Genomic DNA, 13,044 nt, shown 5'->3' with positions numbered 1-13,044 from the left:
GAGCCTGATTTGAAATTGGCATGAACTCATGGAGGAAGTATGGATAAAGAAAGAAAAATCTAACTTAGCAACTCGAAAGGCAGCCGGTCTAAGGAAAATAATCAAAGAACGAAACAAGAACCGACAATGTTTCACCTCGCCTTGAAAATAAACAGTAAAGATTTGAGAAGTCTTTCCGATTTTGTAAAAAAAGAAAAAATAGAAATGGTCTCTCAATATCGATAAAAAGGCAAGAAAGGAATTAAATAAAGGATAATTTGTCACATCATCTTAAAAATATGGCTCAGAAAGTTTCTCGAGGAAAAAGAATTAAGAGTCTAGTCTACGAATTAACCATACTTCTTGACAACACAAGGAGACTAGATACAGAGTACTGGCCCTCTGGTGACTGGGATCGAACCATGGACCCCGTGCTGCCAATCAGAGACCAATCCCCTGTGCCACCACATACACTAAGAATAAAGAGTTCGAATAGAAAGAGACCGTTTATAACTATTCTTCAGTTTTATTTTCGTATAAAAGGAAAGAGAAAAGGTGCAAATGAGTTTTTTTTTCTAGTTCGCCAGTATTGACAAAATGCATACGAGTAAACTGTGTAAGGATATGGATGTAACCATAAGAATAATTGATTAAGAGAACGCATCTTAAATAACAAAATCATAATGCTCAAACTAAGGATTGAAAAATACTAAAAAATAAGATAAATGAAAAAAATCAAACTGAAAAATTAAAATGAAATAATGACAAACTGACATTACATTAAGATGAAAAAAAATATTAAAAACAACAATAGATAAGAAGTGAAGTAAAAATATGAAAAACTAAAATAAATAAGAAGTTAAGTCAAAAACGTTATTTCCTTTGCGTACAATAATGCACGATGGCCATAAATAAATCCCGCATATATTGAGGCAAAATTCCAATTAGAGAAAACAATAATAAAAAAAAAAAAAAAAAATAGACGACACTTGTTATACCGAAAGTTTTTGATCACCATTTAATTTGACTTCGAGGCCAAAAAAGGAAAAAATTGCTACGACGATTCTTTTTATAAGAATGAAAAGAATTCATACTCACATCTCGGTGTTGTCGGTATGCCCTCTTCTTCCAAGGCCTACAAGACTCAAAGTACTGTAGATAACTTGAAGATATAGCAGCCTATTTGGAGGAAAGTGCTCACTACTGAGGTTCGGTGACATATTTGCCTATAAGAAGTATGCAAGTGTTTGTAATCTTTCTTGCGAGTGCTAGATTAATAGGGCTAAAAGTAGGGCAGTGCCTAGATTATTGCGCGGTGGTGGAATTTTTTCCAGGGTGATACCGATTTTTTTCTAAAACGCATCTAAATGCATTTTTATTACGTTTTTACAAGTCAGACAAACATTTAGGGGGGGTTCGAACTCCTTAACTCCTCCCCAGAATACAGCCTTGGTTAAAGTACAGATCAAGCTTTGCTTTTCATAGAAACTATCTGTCTTGGCTTTACTTTAATTAGGCCTTCTGAATCCCTTTGACTAAACTTTTTACTTGAAAAACCATAAACAGCTTCAAAAAAACTAGAAAAAGATCGTGAATACGATTTTTAATGAAATGAGTTTCCGTGTGTAATTTTTGGAAGTGGAGAACGCCAAATTAAAAAAACCTGGGAGACGTGGGTAAGATACCAGCGCAAAATAAGCTAAAAACTTATATCACAAAACAACCAAAAAGGTGTAACTTTGAAAGCGTAAATGTCTTTGTGAATCAACGGATTGTTAATGTTTGAATTACGACGAAGAAAAGTGTTGCCGAATCCAACTGGTTTTCCTTGTTTCTTTTCACGGTTTAACGTGACAACACCGGCAAAAATGCGGAATTGCCGTAAAAATTTCATAATATTCAAAAAACCAAAAGAAAAACTTTAGAAAATTACAATTTTCAGATATGAATAGACCTGAGATAGGTCTTACGGCAAATATGTTTTTATTGAATGTAACAATTGCCGATGGTTCCAAAACAAGTAAGTTAGGTACCTGAAAAAAAGCAAAACTTCTTAAATAATCTTTGTAATAATCACCTTGACCTAAATTAATCATTTTGAGCGGAACGGTCTAACTCAGTTTTCTAACTCAGTCTTAGAATTTTAAATATTTGTCAAGCTATCTCGGTTAACCGAACTGATACTGATTCAAACTCTTCGCAGCGTTTTACTGAATAGTAACAAAAGACAGATAGTTAATAATTTCTTCGGTTGCTTCCTATCGTCTCTCGTTTTATATTTTTTGGTTAGGGTGAGTTTGGGTCAAGAGGAAAATGTCATGTTGAATTGCCATATGTGAGAAAGTTTTTTTTCTTGTTTTTCCTATGTTTGGCTGCGTTTCCTGTTGAGGTATCTAGCATACAATCATGCCTATGTCATTGGATCGGACGTATATCAGGTAATATATATTTTGGTAAACCAAGTTGCTAAAAAATAATAAATATAACAAGCTGGCCAATAAATCTAAAAAATCTAAGGAAGCGCTAAATAGAATCGAATGGAGCTGAAGCGTGGCTAGATGTATACGCCTGACCGATTAATGCTGCATCGTCAGATATAGTTGTAGACGGATCTGATGCAGAATGTCCAACTTTTCCCTTCTTACCCTTGTGAGATACTTAGCGACACCATTCACAATGAAAATGATTAGGAATAATGTTTTACTAATATTGCCTCAAATTGAAGTACTTATTTAAATATCATTTGTTACTAGAATGGAGTTACAAAATATTTTATCATAGTCAGCGTAGTGGAACTGTCTAAGTAAGGATTGGAGTAGCTTCCTTCCAACATTTGCTCTCCAGGCTACTTTGTATGATATGGGTGGCCATACAAACTTTGAAGCAGGTTTACTCGATTGGAAATGGAACGTTCTAGTGCCCTTTTAAAGAGTCAAAAGTAATTTAGCGGCAACCCGATCCCCTCCCGTTTCTTTTTTGCTACTTTCTTAAACTTTAAATAAAATAATTTATAACTAACAAGAATAGGGATAACACCCCCTAAGCCTTTTAAAGGTTAGAGCGTCATTTGTGACGTCTTCCGAGCAGTATGATTTCTTTGTCACACATCAATAACAGCACAATAAAAACTAATGTCTCAAGGCATGCGTAAGTGAGTCCTATTTCTGTTTGGTGTAATTTCGGGACGTTTTAAGTTTGAATCATTAGATGACTTTATTTTTGATCGTCTTTGGTATTAATATAGCCCTTTACTTTTCTCTGGAACTTCATTTTAAACGTTTTTTAATTACGAGAATATGGTAGCCCAATGAATTAATAAGGATGTCAATATAGGAAGTTGATGAAATAAAAAAATGTATTAATAGACACAAATTCGCCATGCAGCATACCAATTGCAGAGCACAGGAACCAACTCCTTCTCATAGTCTATAAATTTTCATGATATTGTGCATACTTTTAAAAAATTTGTTACAATCTGATTATTTTGGCTGTATCGACAATGAAACAACGGAAACAGATGAATTGTGACAATCAAATGACGAGACACATCATTTTCGTGTAGAATGAGAAGGACATGTTAAAACCATCTAAGCCGTTCGTTTCAGGTACACATGCAGATTCGCTCGTTGATTTGAGGAAACGAAAAAGTATGAAAACGAGAACTACTTTTTTTTTGTTGTCCCTTTATCTATTTGCTTTCTTATGTAGTTTCTTTGTCAAAGTTCATTACTAGTGATTTTTAGAGGTTTCACCTCAAAAGAACACCCAGTACTATAAGGAATATCACGAGGAATTATTCTTAGGCCTCTTTTCCTAGTGTTCAAAAACAACCTAGGGGATAACTTTGCGACAGATTCTCACCGCTTGGCTGATGATACGAGGACAATGATCACCATAGCAAAGGACGAAGATCTCAACGATCCACTCAGGAGAATTTAGACCAACTGGTTAGATAAAACCTAGATGTCTGCAGATGAACAGCTTGATAGCTTCAATACACCAAAAACTAGAAAACTCCCATTTGGAAAGCACAAAATAAGATTGCCCATCCTGACTCTATCTTTAAAGAAGTGGTAATAAAAAGATAACAGACACTACGCCTTCTTGGAGTCCACTTTTCTTCAAACCTCATGTGGGCTGAACATCTCCGCAAAGTCAGTTCCTCATTCTCTAGGAAGCTAGGAGTTATTCTAAGATTTAAAAGCCTTACCCTGCCAATTCCACAGTGCCCACGTTCATATCGTACATGATACCAGTCATAAAATATGCATGTCATCTTTCGCCAGTGCTCTAAAAAGCCATATTGCTCCTTCCCAACTGGCTTATAGTCGGGCTGATCGCGAGGAAGCTTCTGGAAACCTGGATCCCAAACCCTGGAATCGATCCGAAATCGTTTCGGAGTAACAATTATGACAGTCTTTACTAATACATGCATTACCTTCCATAAGACGATTTATAAAAGTCCGTTCCTAAGAGAGCAAAGCCTATATAGACAATTTACCAAAACACAGCCCGGCAGGACTATCTGTAACAGGTACATCCCGTCAGGAATACCTAAAAATGAGCTTCGCCATACAATCCATCGTCACCCGCAATAGCCTCCCAGTAGAGGTAATCCATGAAAATCCCTCGCTTGAGGCATTCAAGTGAACGCATGATAAATACATCAAAATGGAAATAAGATGAGAAAATCATAAGGACTAGCAGTATATCATCATTGTTAATGGAGCTGTGAAGATTATAATACAAAAAAAAAGAATAAACCCTGTGAATTTAGACTTAACATATTCGAGACGGTAAAAAAAAAGAAATCAAAACATTAGACATAAGTGGTAACCAAGGCATAATAAATGAATCATGTATAAAATGGATATAATCTGGGTGCCTAAGTCATAGGAGTCAGTCAGCATAGGAGTAAGTCAGCATAGTTTATATTTCTATCATGGGGGTTCCCTATCCTTAAAAGGTAACAGTATATACATACACTTTTGCCTCAAATGAATGTTAAGACTAGACCCACAAAGAATATCACGCTGGAAGTTTGGTTTACAATACTTGCAACCTGGATATTAAAACTACGTGATTGTTTCAATAGCACATACACTGCATTGGTCAACAATGATTTCAGTGGAATTTTAAGTCAACAATTAATGACTTTAAATGACTTTATGTTGATCTTCTGACTTTAAAATTTATGCCTCTTTGTGACTCCAAAATCAAGGTCATGGTCATTTGCAGAGTAATTATGCAAAATACAAGACAACAATTCCTTTTTCTAAAATAAAAGAAGTAGATTTTAAAAAAGTAGTTTAGGAATATTTTGGCAAGAGCCATTAGAAAAAATGGCAGTTTTTTGGATGGTTATTATGCAATGGACAATATTTGTTAAGCACAAAATTTAGAGAATCAGACCCAAACACCTGCAATCTAAATGTAAAAATCTAATTCCGTTTTGCTTTTTCATTTTTATGATCTTTAGAAAATTTAAAATTACGGTTTTTTTTATAACAAAAGCTAAGAGCTAATATGGCACCTGTGACGAGGTCGGAAGAGCTAAGAGCCAAGAGCTCGTATGGCATGAGCTCTAGCAAAATTCTAAGAATCAATAGATCCATTTAAAAAGAAAATCAGAGGCTTAACGCCGGCTGGGATTTAAAATAAGAGCTCTGAGACACGAAATCCTTCTAAATATCAAAATTCATTAAGATCCGATCACTCACCCGTAAGTTAAAAATACCTCATTTTTTCTAATTTTTCCTCTCCTTTCAGCCCCCCCCCGATGGTCGAATCGGGGAAAACGACTTTATCAAGTCAATTTGTACAGGTCCCTGACACGCCTACCAATTTTCATCGTTAGCATGTCCAGAAGCACCGATCTACGACATTTGCTTATTCTACCCAACGAGTTTCAACCTGATCTCTCCACTCAAAGCGTTTTCCGAGATTTCCGGTTTCCCCCTCCAACTCCCCCCAATTTCACCATATCTGGTCGGGATTTAAAATAAGAGCTCTGAGAAATGAGTTCCATCTGGATATCAAATTTCATTAAGATCCGGTAACCCGTTCATAAGTTAAAATACCTCAATTGTTCTAATTTTTCCGAATTAACACCCCCCCCAGCTCCCCCAAAGAGAGCAGATTCAGTCCGGTTATGCCAGTGCTAGTGCTATTCTTCCCACCAAGTTCCATCCCGATCTGTCCAATCGAAGCTTTTTCTAAGATTTCCCGTTTCCCCCTCCAACTCCCCCAATATCACCGGATACGGTCGAGATTTCAAATAAGAGCTCTGAGGCACGAGGTCTTTCTAAATATCAAACTACATTACGATCCAATCACCCATTCGTCAGTTAAAAATATATTTTTTTCAATTTTTCCTCTCCCTCCAGCCCCCCAGATGATCGAGTCGGGGAAATGACTGTTATCAAGTCAATTTGTGCAGATCCCTGACACGCCTACCAATTTTCAACCTCCTAACACGTCCAGAAGCACCGAACTCACCAAAGCACTGGACCCCCTCTCCCGACTCCCCTGTAGAGAGCGAACCCGTTCCAATTATGTCAATCATGTATCTATAACTTGAGCTTATTCTTCCCATCAAGTTTCATCCCGAACACTCCACTCTAAACGTTTTCCAAGATTTCCGGTTTCCATAATTTCTGTCTCCCCCCTCCAGATTCCTAGTCCCCGGATCCGACTCAAATTGAAAATGGAGCATCTGAGACATAGGACCTTTCTATAATCAAGTTTCAATAAGATCCGACCACCCATTCGTAAGATAAAGATACCTCAATTTTCACGCTTTCCAAGATTTCCGGTTTCCCCATCCAACTCCCCCTAATGTCACTGGATCTAGTTGGTATTAAAAAAAAGAGCTCCGAAACAAAATATTCTTCTAAATATCAAACGTCATTAAGATCTGATCACCCGTTCGTAAGTTACAAATACCTCATTTTTTCTAATTTTTCCGAATTACCCCACCCCCAACTCCCCCAAAGAGAGCGAATCTGGTTATTTCAGTCACGTATCTTGAACTTGTGCTTATTCTTCCCACCAAGTTTCATCCTGATCTCTCCACTCTAAGCATTTTCTAAGATTTCCAGTCCCCCAACTCCCCCAAATGACACTGGATCAGATCGGGATTTGAAATAAGAGATCTAAGTTACGAGGTAGTTCTAAATATGAAATTTCATTAAGATCCGATCACTCCTTCGTAAGTTAAAAATACCTTATTTTTTCAAATTTTTCAGAATTCCCCCCCCCCCCCAACTCCCCCAAAGAGAGCAGATCCGTTCCGGTTATGTCAATCTAGTACTTGTGCTTATTTTTCCCACCAAGTTTCATCCCGATCTGTCCACTCGAGGCTTTTTCCAAGATTTCCCGTTTCCCCCTCCAACTCCCCCAATATCACCAGATACGGTCGAGATTTCAAATAAGAGCTCTGAGACACGAGGTCTTTCTAAATATCAAACTTCATTACGATCCAATCACCAATTCGTAAGTTAAAAATAGATTTTTTTTCAATTTTTCCTCCCCCTCCAGCCCCCCAGATGGTCGAGTCGGGAAATGACTTTTATCAAGTCAATTTGTGCAGATCCCTGACACGCCTACCAATTTTCATCGTCCTAACACGTCCAGAAGCACCGAACTCACCAAAGCACTGGACCCCCTCCCCCGACTCTCCCGTAGAGAGCGAACCCGTTCCAATTATGTCAATCATGTATCTATAACTTGAACTTATTCTTCCCATCAAGTTTCATCCCGAACACTCCACACTAAACGTTTTCCAAGATTTCCAGTTTCCATGATTTCTGTCTCCCCCTTCCAGATCCCTAGTCCCCGGATCCGACTCAAATTGAAAATGGAGCATCTGAGACATAAGACCTTTCTATAATCAAGTTTCAATAAGATCCGACCACCCATTCGTAAGATAAAGATACCTCAATTTTCACGTTTTCCAAGATTTCCGGTTTCCCCATCCAACTCCCCCTAATGTCACTGGATCTAGTCGGGATTAAAAAAGAGCTCTGATACAAAAAATTCTTCTAAATATCGAACGTCATTAAGATCTGATCACCCGTTCGTAAGTTACAAATACCTCATTTTTTCTAATTTTTCCGAAATACCCCACCCCCCAACTCCCCCAAACAGAGCGAATCTGGTTATTTCAGTCACGTATCTTGAACTTGTGCTTATTCTTCCCACCAAGTTTCATCCTGATCTCTCCACTCTAAGCATTTTCCAAGATTTCCAGTCCCCCCAACTCCCCCAAATGACAATGGATCAGATCGGGATTTGAAATAAGAGATCTGAGTTACGAGCCGTTCTAAATATGAAATTTCATTAAGATCCGATAACTCCTTCGTAAGTTAAAAATACCTTATTTTTTTCATTTTTTTTTCAGAATTAACCCCTCCCCAACTCCCCCAAAGAGAGCAGATCCGTTCCGGTTATGTCAATCTAGTACTTGTACTTATTTTCCCCACCAAGTTTCATCCCAATCCCTCCACTCTAAGCGTGTTCCGCGATTTTAGGTTTCTTCCTCCGATTCCCCCCAATGTCTCCAGATCTGGGCGGGATTTGAAATAAGAGCTCTGAGAAATAATATCCTTCTAAAAATCAAATTTCACTAAGATCTGATGAGCCGTTCGTAAGTTAAAAATACCTCATTTTTTTCTAATTTTTCCCAATTAAAACTCACTGCCGTTACATGAAAAGGCCGAAAACACTAAACTAGGCTTTTAGGATTCCAGATTAGGTTTCATTGGGTCTAAAGTCAGGACAGATGCTTGCTATGTTTAGTACCCAAGAAATATAAGTGTCTAAAATCAGCGATTATTTCGGCGCAAAAAAAAAAAATCAATGAAGCATTATATGTCACATGGTATTCCTGATAAAAAGAGAAGTACAAAGAGAAGGACAGGATCATTATTTTGTTTTTGGGTGAAATCATTAAAGTACCGTAGAGGAGACTCTCAGCTTTATATATAAAGAACACCTCCATGTATGCAGGGAAGGTTCAGGGACACCTTCAACTCTTCCATGGACATCTTATACACCCCCGTGCATAAAGGTCATCAATGGGATGACGACTTTTTGAGAGTTCAATATAATAGAAGAACACTGACGGAAAGTATGCTTTTATATAGTCATAATAATTAAACATCAAATTTTGTCCAAGAAAGCACTCAACATCAAATACAGGAAGATACTATTCTGCCATCTATGATACTATTCTGCCATTCTGTTTATTACTGTTCATATGAGACAAGAATTAGCAAGCTGCTATCTCAGCTTTTGATTTTTTCGGACCCCTAATTTAGGATTTTAAACAAGTAGTTTTACAGATGAAAAAAACATAGCTTAACAGTTAATCAGTATTTTAATGCTTTTTATGGCACTTGGTATTAACCAAGTGACATATAGCAATCGCAAATTCTGTCGGTCTGTCGGTCCCGGTTTTGCTACTTTAGGAACTTCCAGGTAAGCTAGGACGATGGAATTTGGCAGGCGTATCAGAAACCGAACCAGATTAAATTAGAAATAGTCGTTTTCCCAATTTGACCATCTGGGGGGGGTGAGTGGGGGGCCAGTTAATTCGAAAAAAATAGAAAAAATGAAGTATTTTTAACTTACGAACGGTTGATCAGATGTTAATGAAATTTGATGCTTGGAACTCTTATTTTAAATCCCGACTGGATCCGGGGACATTGGGGGGAAAAGGGGGGGGACCTACAATCTCGGAAAACGCTTAGAGTTGAGGGATCGGAATGAAATTTGGTGGGAAAAATAGGCACAAGTCCTAGATACATGATTGACATAACCGGAACGGATCCGCTCTCTTTGGGGTAGTTTGGGGGGGGGGGTTAATTCTGAAAAACTAGAAAAAATGAGGTATTTTTAACTTACGAACGGGTGATCGGATCTCAATGAAATTTGATATTTAGAAGGATATCGTGTCTCAAAGCTCTTATTTTAAATCCTGACCGGATCTGGCGACATTGGGGGAAGTTTGGGCGGGGGAACCAAAAATCATGGAAAACGCTTAGATTGGAGGGTTTGGGATGAAACTTGGTGAGAAAAATAAGCAGAAGTCTTAGATACGTGATTTACATAATTGAAACGGATCCGCTCTATTGGGAGGGAGGGGTTGATTCTGAAAAATAGAAAAAATGACGTATTTTAAACTTGCGAAGGAGTGATCGGATCTTCATGAAATTTTCTATTTAGAAGGATCTTGTAACTCAGATCTCGTATTTTAAATCTTAACCGGATCCAGCCTCATTTGGGGGGGGGGGGCAGTTGGGGGGGGGGGAACCGAGAATCTTAGAAAATACTTAAAGCGGAGGGATCAGGATGAAATTGGACGGGAATAATAAAAACCTGTCTAAGATATGTGACTGAAATAGCCAGACTTTATCTGCTCTCTTTGGTGGAGTTGGGGGGGTAATTTGAAAAATGAGGTATTTGTAACTTACGAAAGGGTGACCAGATCTTAATGAATTTTGATACTTAGAAGGATTTTGTGCTTTAAAGCTCTGATTTTAAATTCCGACCAGATCCTGTGACATCGGGGGGAGTTGGAGGGGGAAACCGGAATTCTTGGAAAACGTAAAAATTGGGGTATTTTTATCTAGCGAATAGGTGATCGGGTCTTAATGAAATTCTATATTTAGAAGGAATTCATGCCTCAGAGGTCTTATTTCAAATCCCAACCGGATCTTTTGACATTGGGGGGAGTTGGAGGGGGAAATCTTGAAAAACACTTTGAGTAGAGGAATCGGGATGAAGCTTGGTGGATAGAATAAGCAAATGTCCTTGATACGTGATTGACGTAACCGTACCAGATTCACTCTCTTTGGGGGAGTTGGGGGATGGGTTCAGTGATTTGCCGAGGTTGGTGCTTCTGGACGTGCTAGGACGATGAAAATTGGTAGGCGTATCAGGGAGCTGCACAAATTGACTTGATAAAGTCGTTTTCCCAGATTCGTCCATCTGGAGGTGGGGGGGGGGCTAAAGGGAGAGAATAAAATTAGGTATTTATAACTTACGAGTGGGGGATCGGATCTTAATGAATTTTGATATTTAGAAGGACATCGTGACTCAGAGCTCTTATTTTAAATCCTGACCGGCATTAAGCCGCTGATTTTCCTTTTAAATCAATCTATTGATTCTTAGAATTTTGTTAGAGCTTATACCATATGAGCTCTTGGCTCTTAGCTCTTCTTGCCTCGTCAAAAGTGCCATATGAGCTCTTAGCTCTTGTTCAAAGTATGATAGTTAATTAAAAGAAAAGGCTTAATCTTTGGGATGATTAATATCAATTTCTGTAAGGCAAGTGCGATAATATTTGTCCATGGCATAATCATAGTGCATGAGAAAAGAATTCGTTCAATCTGCATAGATTGTTTTTTAAATTAAAAAGAGAAAAACCGAGCATAATTTAAAGTAAACACAGGAACAAAACAAAAGAAAAAAAACAGTAACCAAAATTTAAATAATAAAGATCCGAATATATCGACTCACCGTCCGAGAAAAATAAAGGGAAAAATTTAATCATCTAAAGAAAAAACAAAAACAACAAACAAGAGAAAAAAACATATAAACAAAATTCACATCTTAATCACTTCCAAATTACTACAAAACTGTAAATGCCTGAATAATCACAGAAAAGAAAACGAGTGTCTCTAGCACACCAGATAGTTTTTCTCTATAAATTCAGATAGACAAAGGTCTTAATAATTTTGGATTCAACAGAGTTATACAGAACAGACCATTTAAAATGTAATTTGTTTTCAATAAATGGCAGATTATCTTCTGGTCTTTAGAAGGTACAGGCAAGGACGAAGCTATGGTTTTGAGTTGGAAGGGGGTGGGGTGGATGAAATAAAAATGTGCTAATAAAATCGTCCAATGTGCCGATAACAAGCTAATAAACGGACAATAAGCAATAATGTGCCGATAATGTGTCCATAACAATCGGACACATAAGCTAGATTAAGACGCCCAAAAGACTCTTGATAAGAGCACTCTAGCTGGTTGGGAATATTTTAATCATATGATAGCAAAAAAAGGCGTTATCAGTCACAAGAGCGCTATTCGTCGTTTTTTCGTTATTTAAAAATTTAGGTGTTTTAATTTTTTCAAAAGAATAGTTTAACTATTTGGGAAGACATCGGCAGTTTAAATTGTCATAAAAAGAGTCGAGAGTTTTTTTTTTGTAAAAACGGCCAAAATTTTCGAATGGTAACTACTAACCTACATAATATAAAGCAAGGAGAGTGAATCATTATTATTAATAAATTATTAAGGTAAACCCGATGATACTTTTTGAATGTAAAATCAAGCGCATCAATCATACCAAAATAAGCCTGATGGTAATATTGTTGATCTTTTGGCAAAATCGTTACATGACTTTTAATAATAAACATTTTTATTGTTTGGGAAAATTATACCGGTCTACATAGCAAAAATGGTCTGTAAGTACGTTCTGATGCGACACTCGCTATAAATGACCCTCCGATAAAAAACGAATAAGAGATAATCCACAAATAAAGACCTCGGTTGAAACAGACTCTGGGGATACATTGAGGATACTAATTTTTTTGTGGGATGGGGGGGGATTGTTTATGATAATTTAATAAAAGATTCAGCATTCATTCCTTCTCGTAAAAAAAAAAAAAAAATCAACTATCAGTTTTAACAAAAACAAGATCTACGTTGCATGGGCAACGTGAGGTGTTGCGGAAACGTTTGTTCGGCTTTGCGGAGCAAAATGTTGCGAGAGCAACTTTTTGGTTGTTTTTTTCCTCGCTTCGATTAAACACTGAAATTGTTAATCCGTAAGGATCTTAAAATTAACAGGTCCCCTACATGTCTTACCACTGGAACCAAATTGGTCTTACCATTAAATACACTGGAAACAAATAATTAGAACACCAACTAGCAAAAGTTGCGAACCCCTCATTCCCGAAGATGATTAATGAGCTAACAACCGGCTGTTGCTTAAAACTCCCCTATATGTATCACGATTGGTAAAAGCCTATTTTTGGGTTCAGTGTGTACCTT

At 37.4% G+C, this 13,044-nt stretch overlaps 1 protein-coding gene across 1 annotated transcript in view; it reads right to left on the bottom strand.

The window, feature by feature from the left end:
- LOC136029739 (probable tubulin polyglutamylase ttll-15) overlaps positions 1 to 13,044 on the bottom strand; it is a 130,170-nt gene that overhangs the window by 51,140 nt on the left and 65,986 nt on the right. The window contains exon 8 of the mRNA XM_065708245.1: positions 1,078 to 1,205. Within this exon, the coding sequence (XP_065564317.1) occupies positions 1,078 to 1,205 (128 nt within the window). The remainder of the gene's footprint in view (positions 1 to 1,077; positions 1,206 to 13,044) is intronic.

Source organism: Artemia franciscana, chromosome 7 (assembly GCF_032884065.1).
Source record: "Artemia franciscana chromosome 7, ASM3288406v1, whole genome shotgun sequence".
Taxonomy (NCBI): domain Eukaryota; kingdom Metazoa; phylum Arthropoda; class Branchiopoda; order Anostraca; family Artemiidae; genus Artemia; species Artemia franciscana.
The sequence above is the reverse complement of the archived record's forward strand: the minus strand, read 5'-3'. Positions and strand labels throughout refer to the sequence as shown.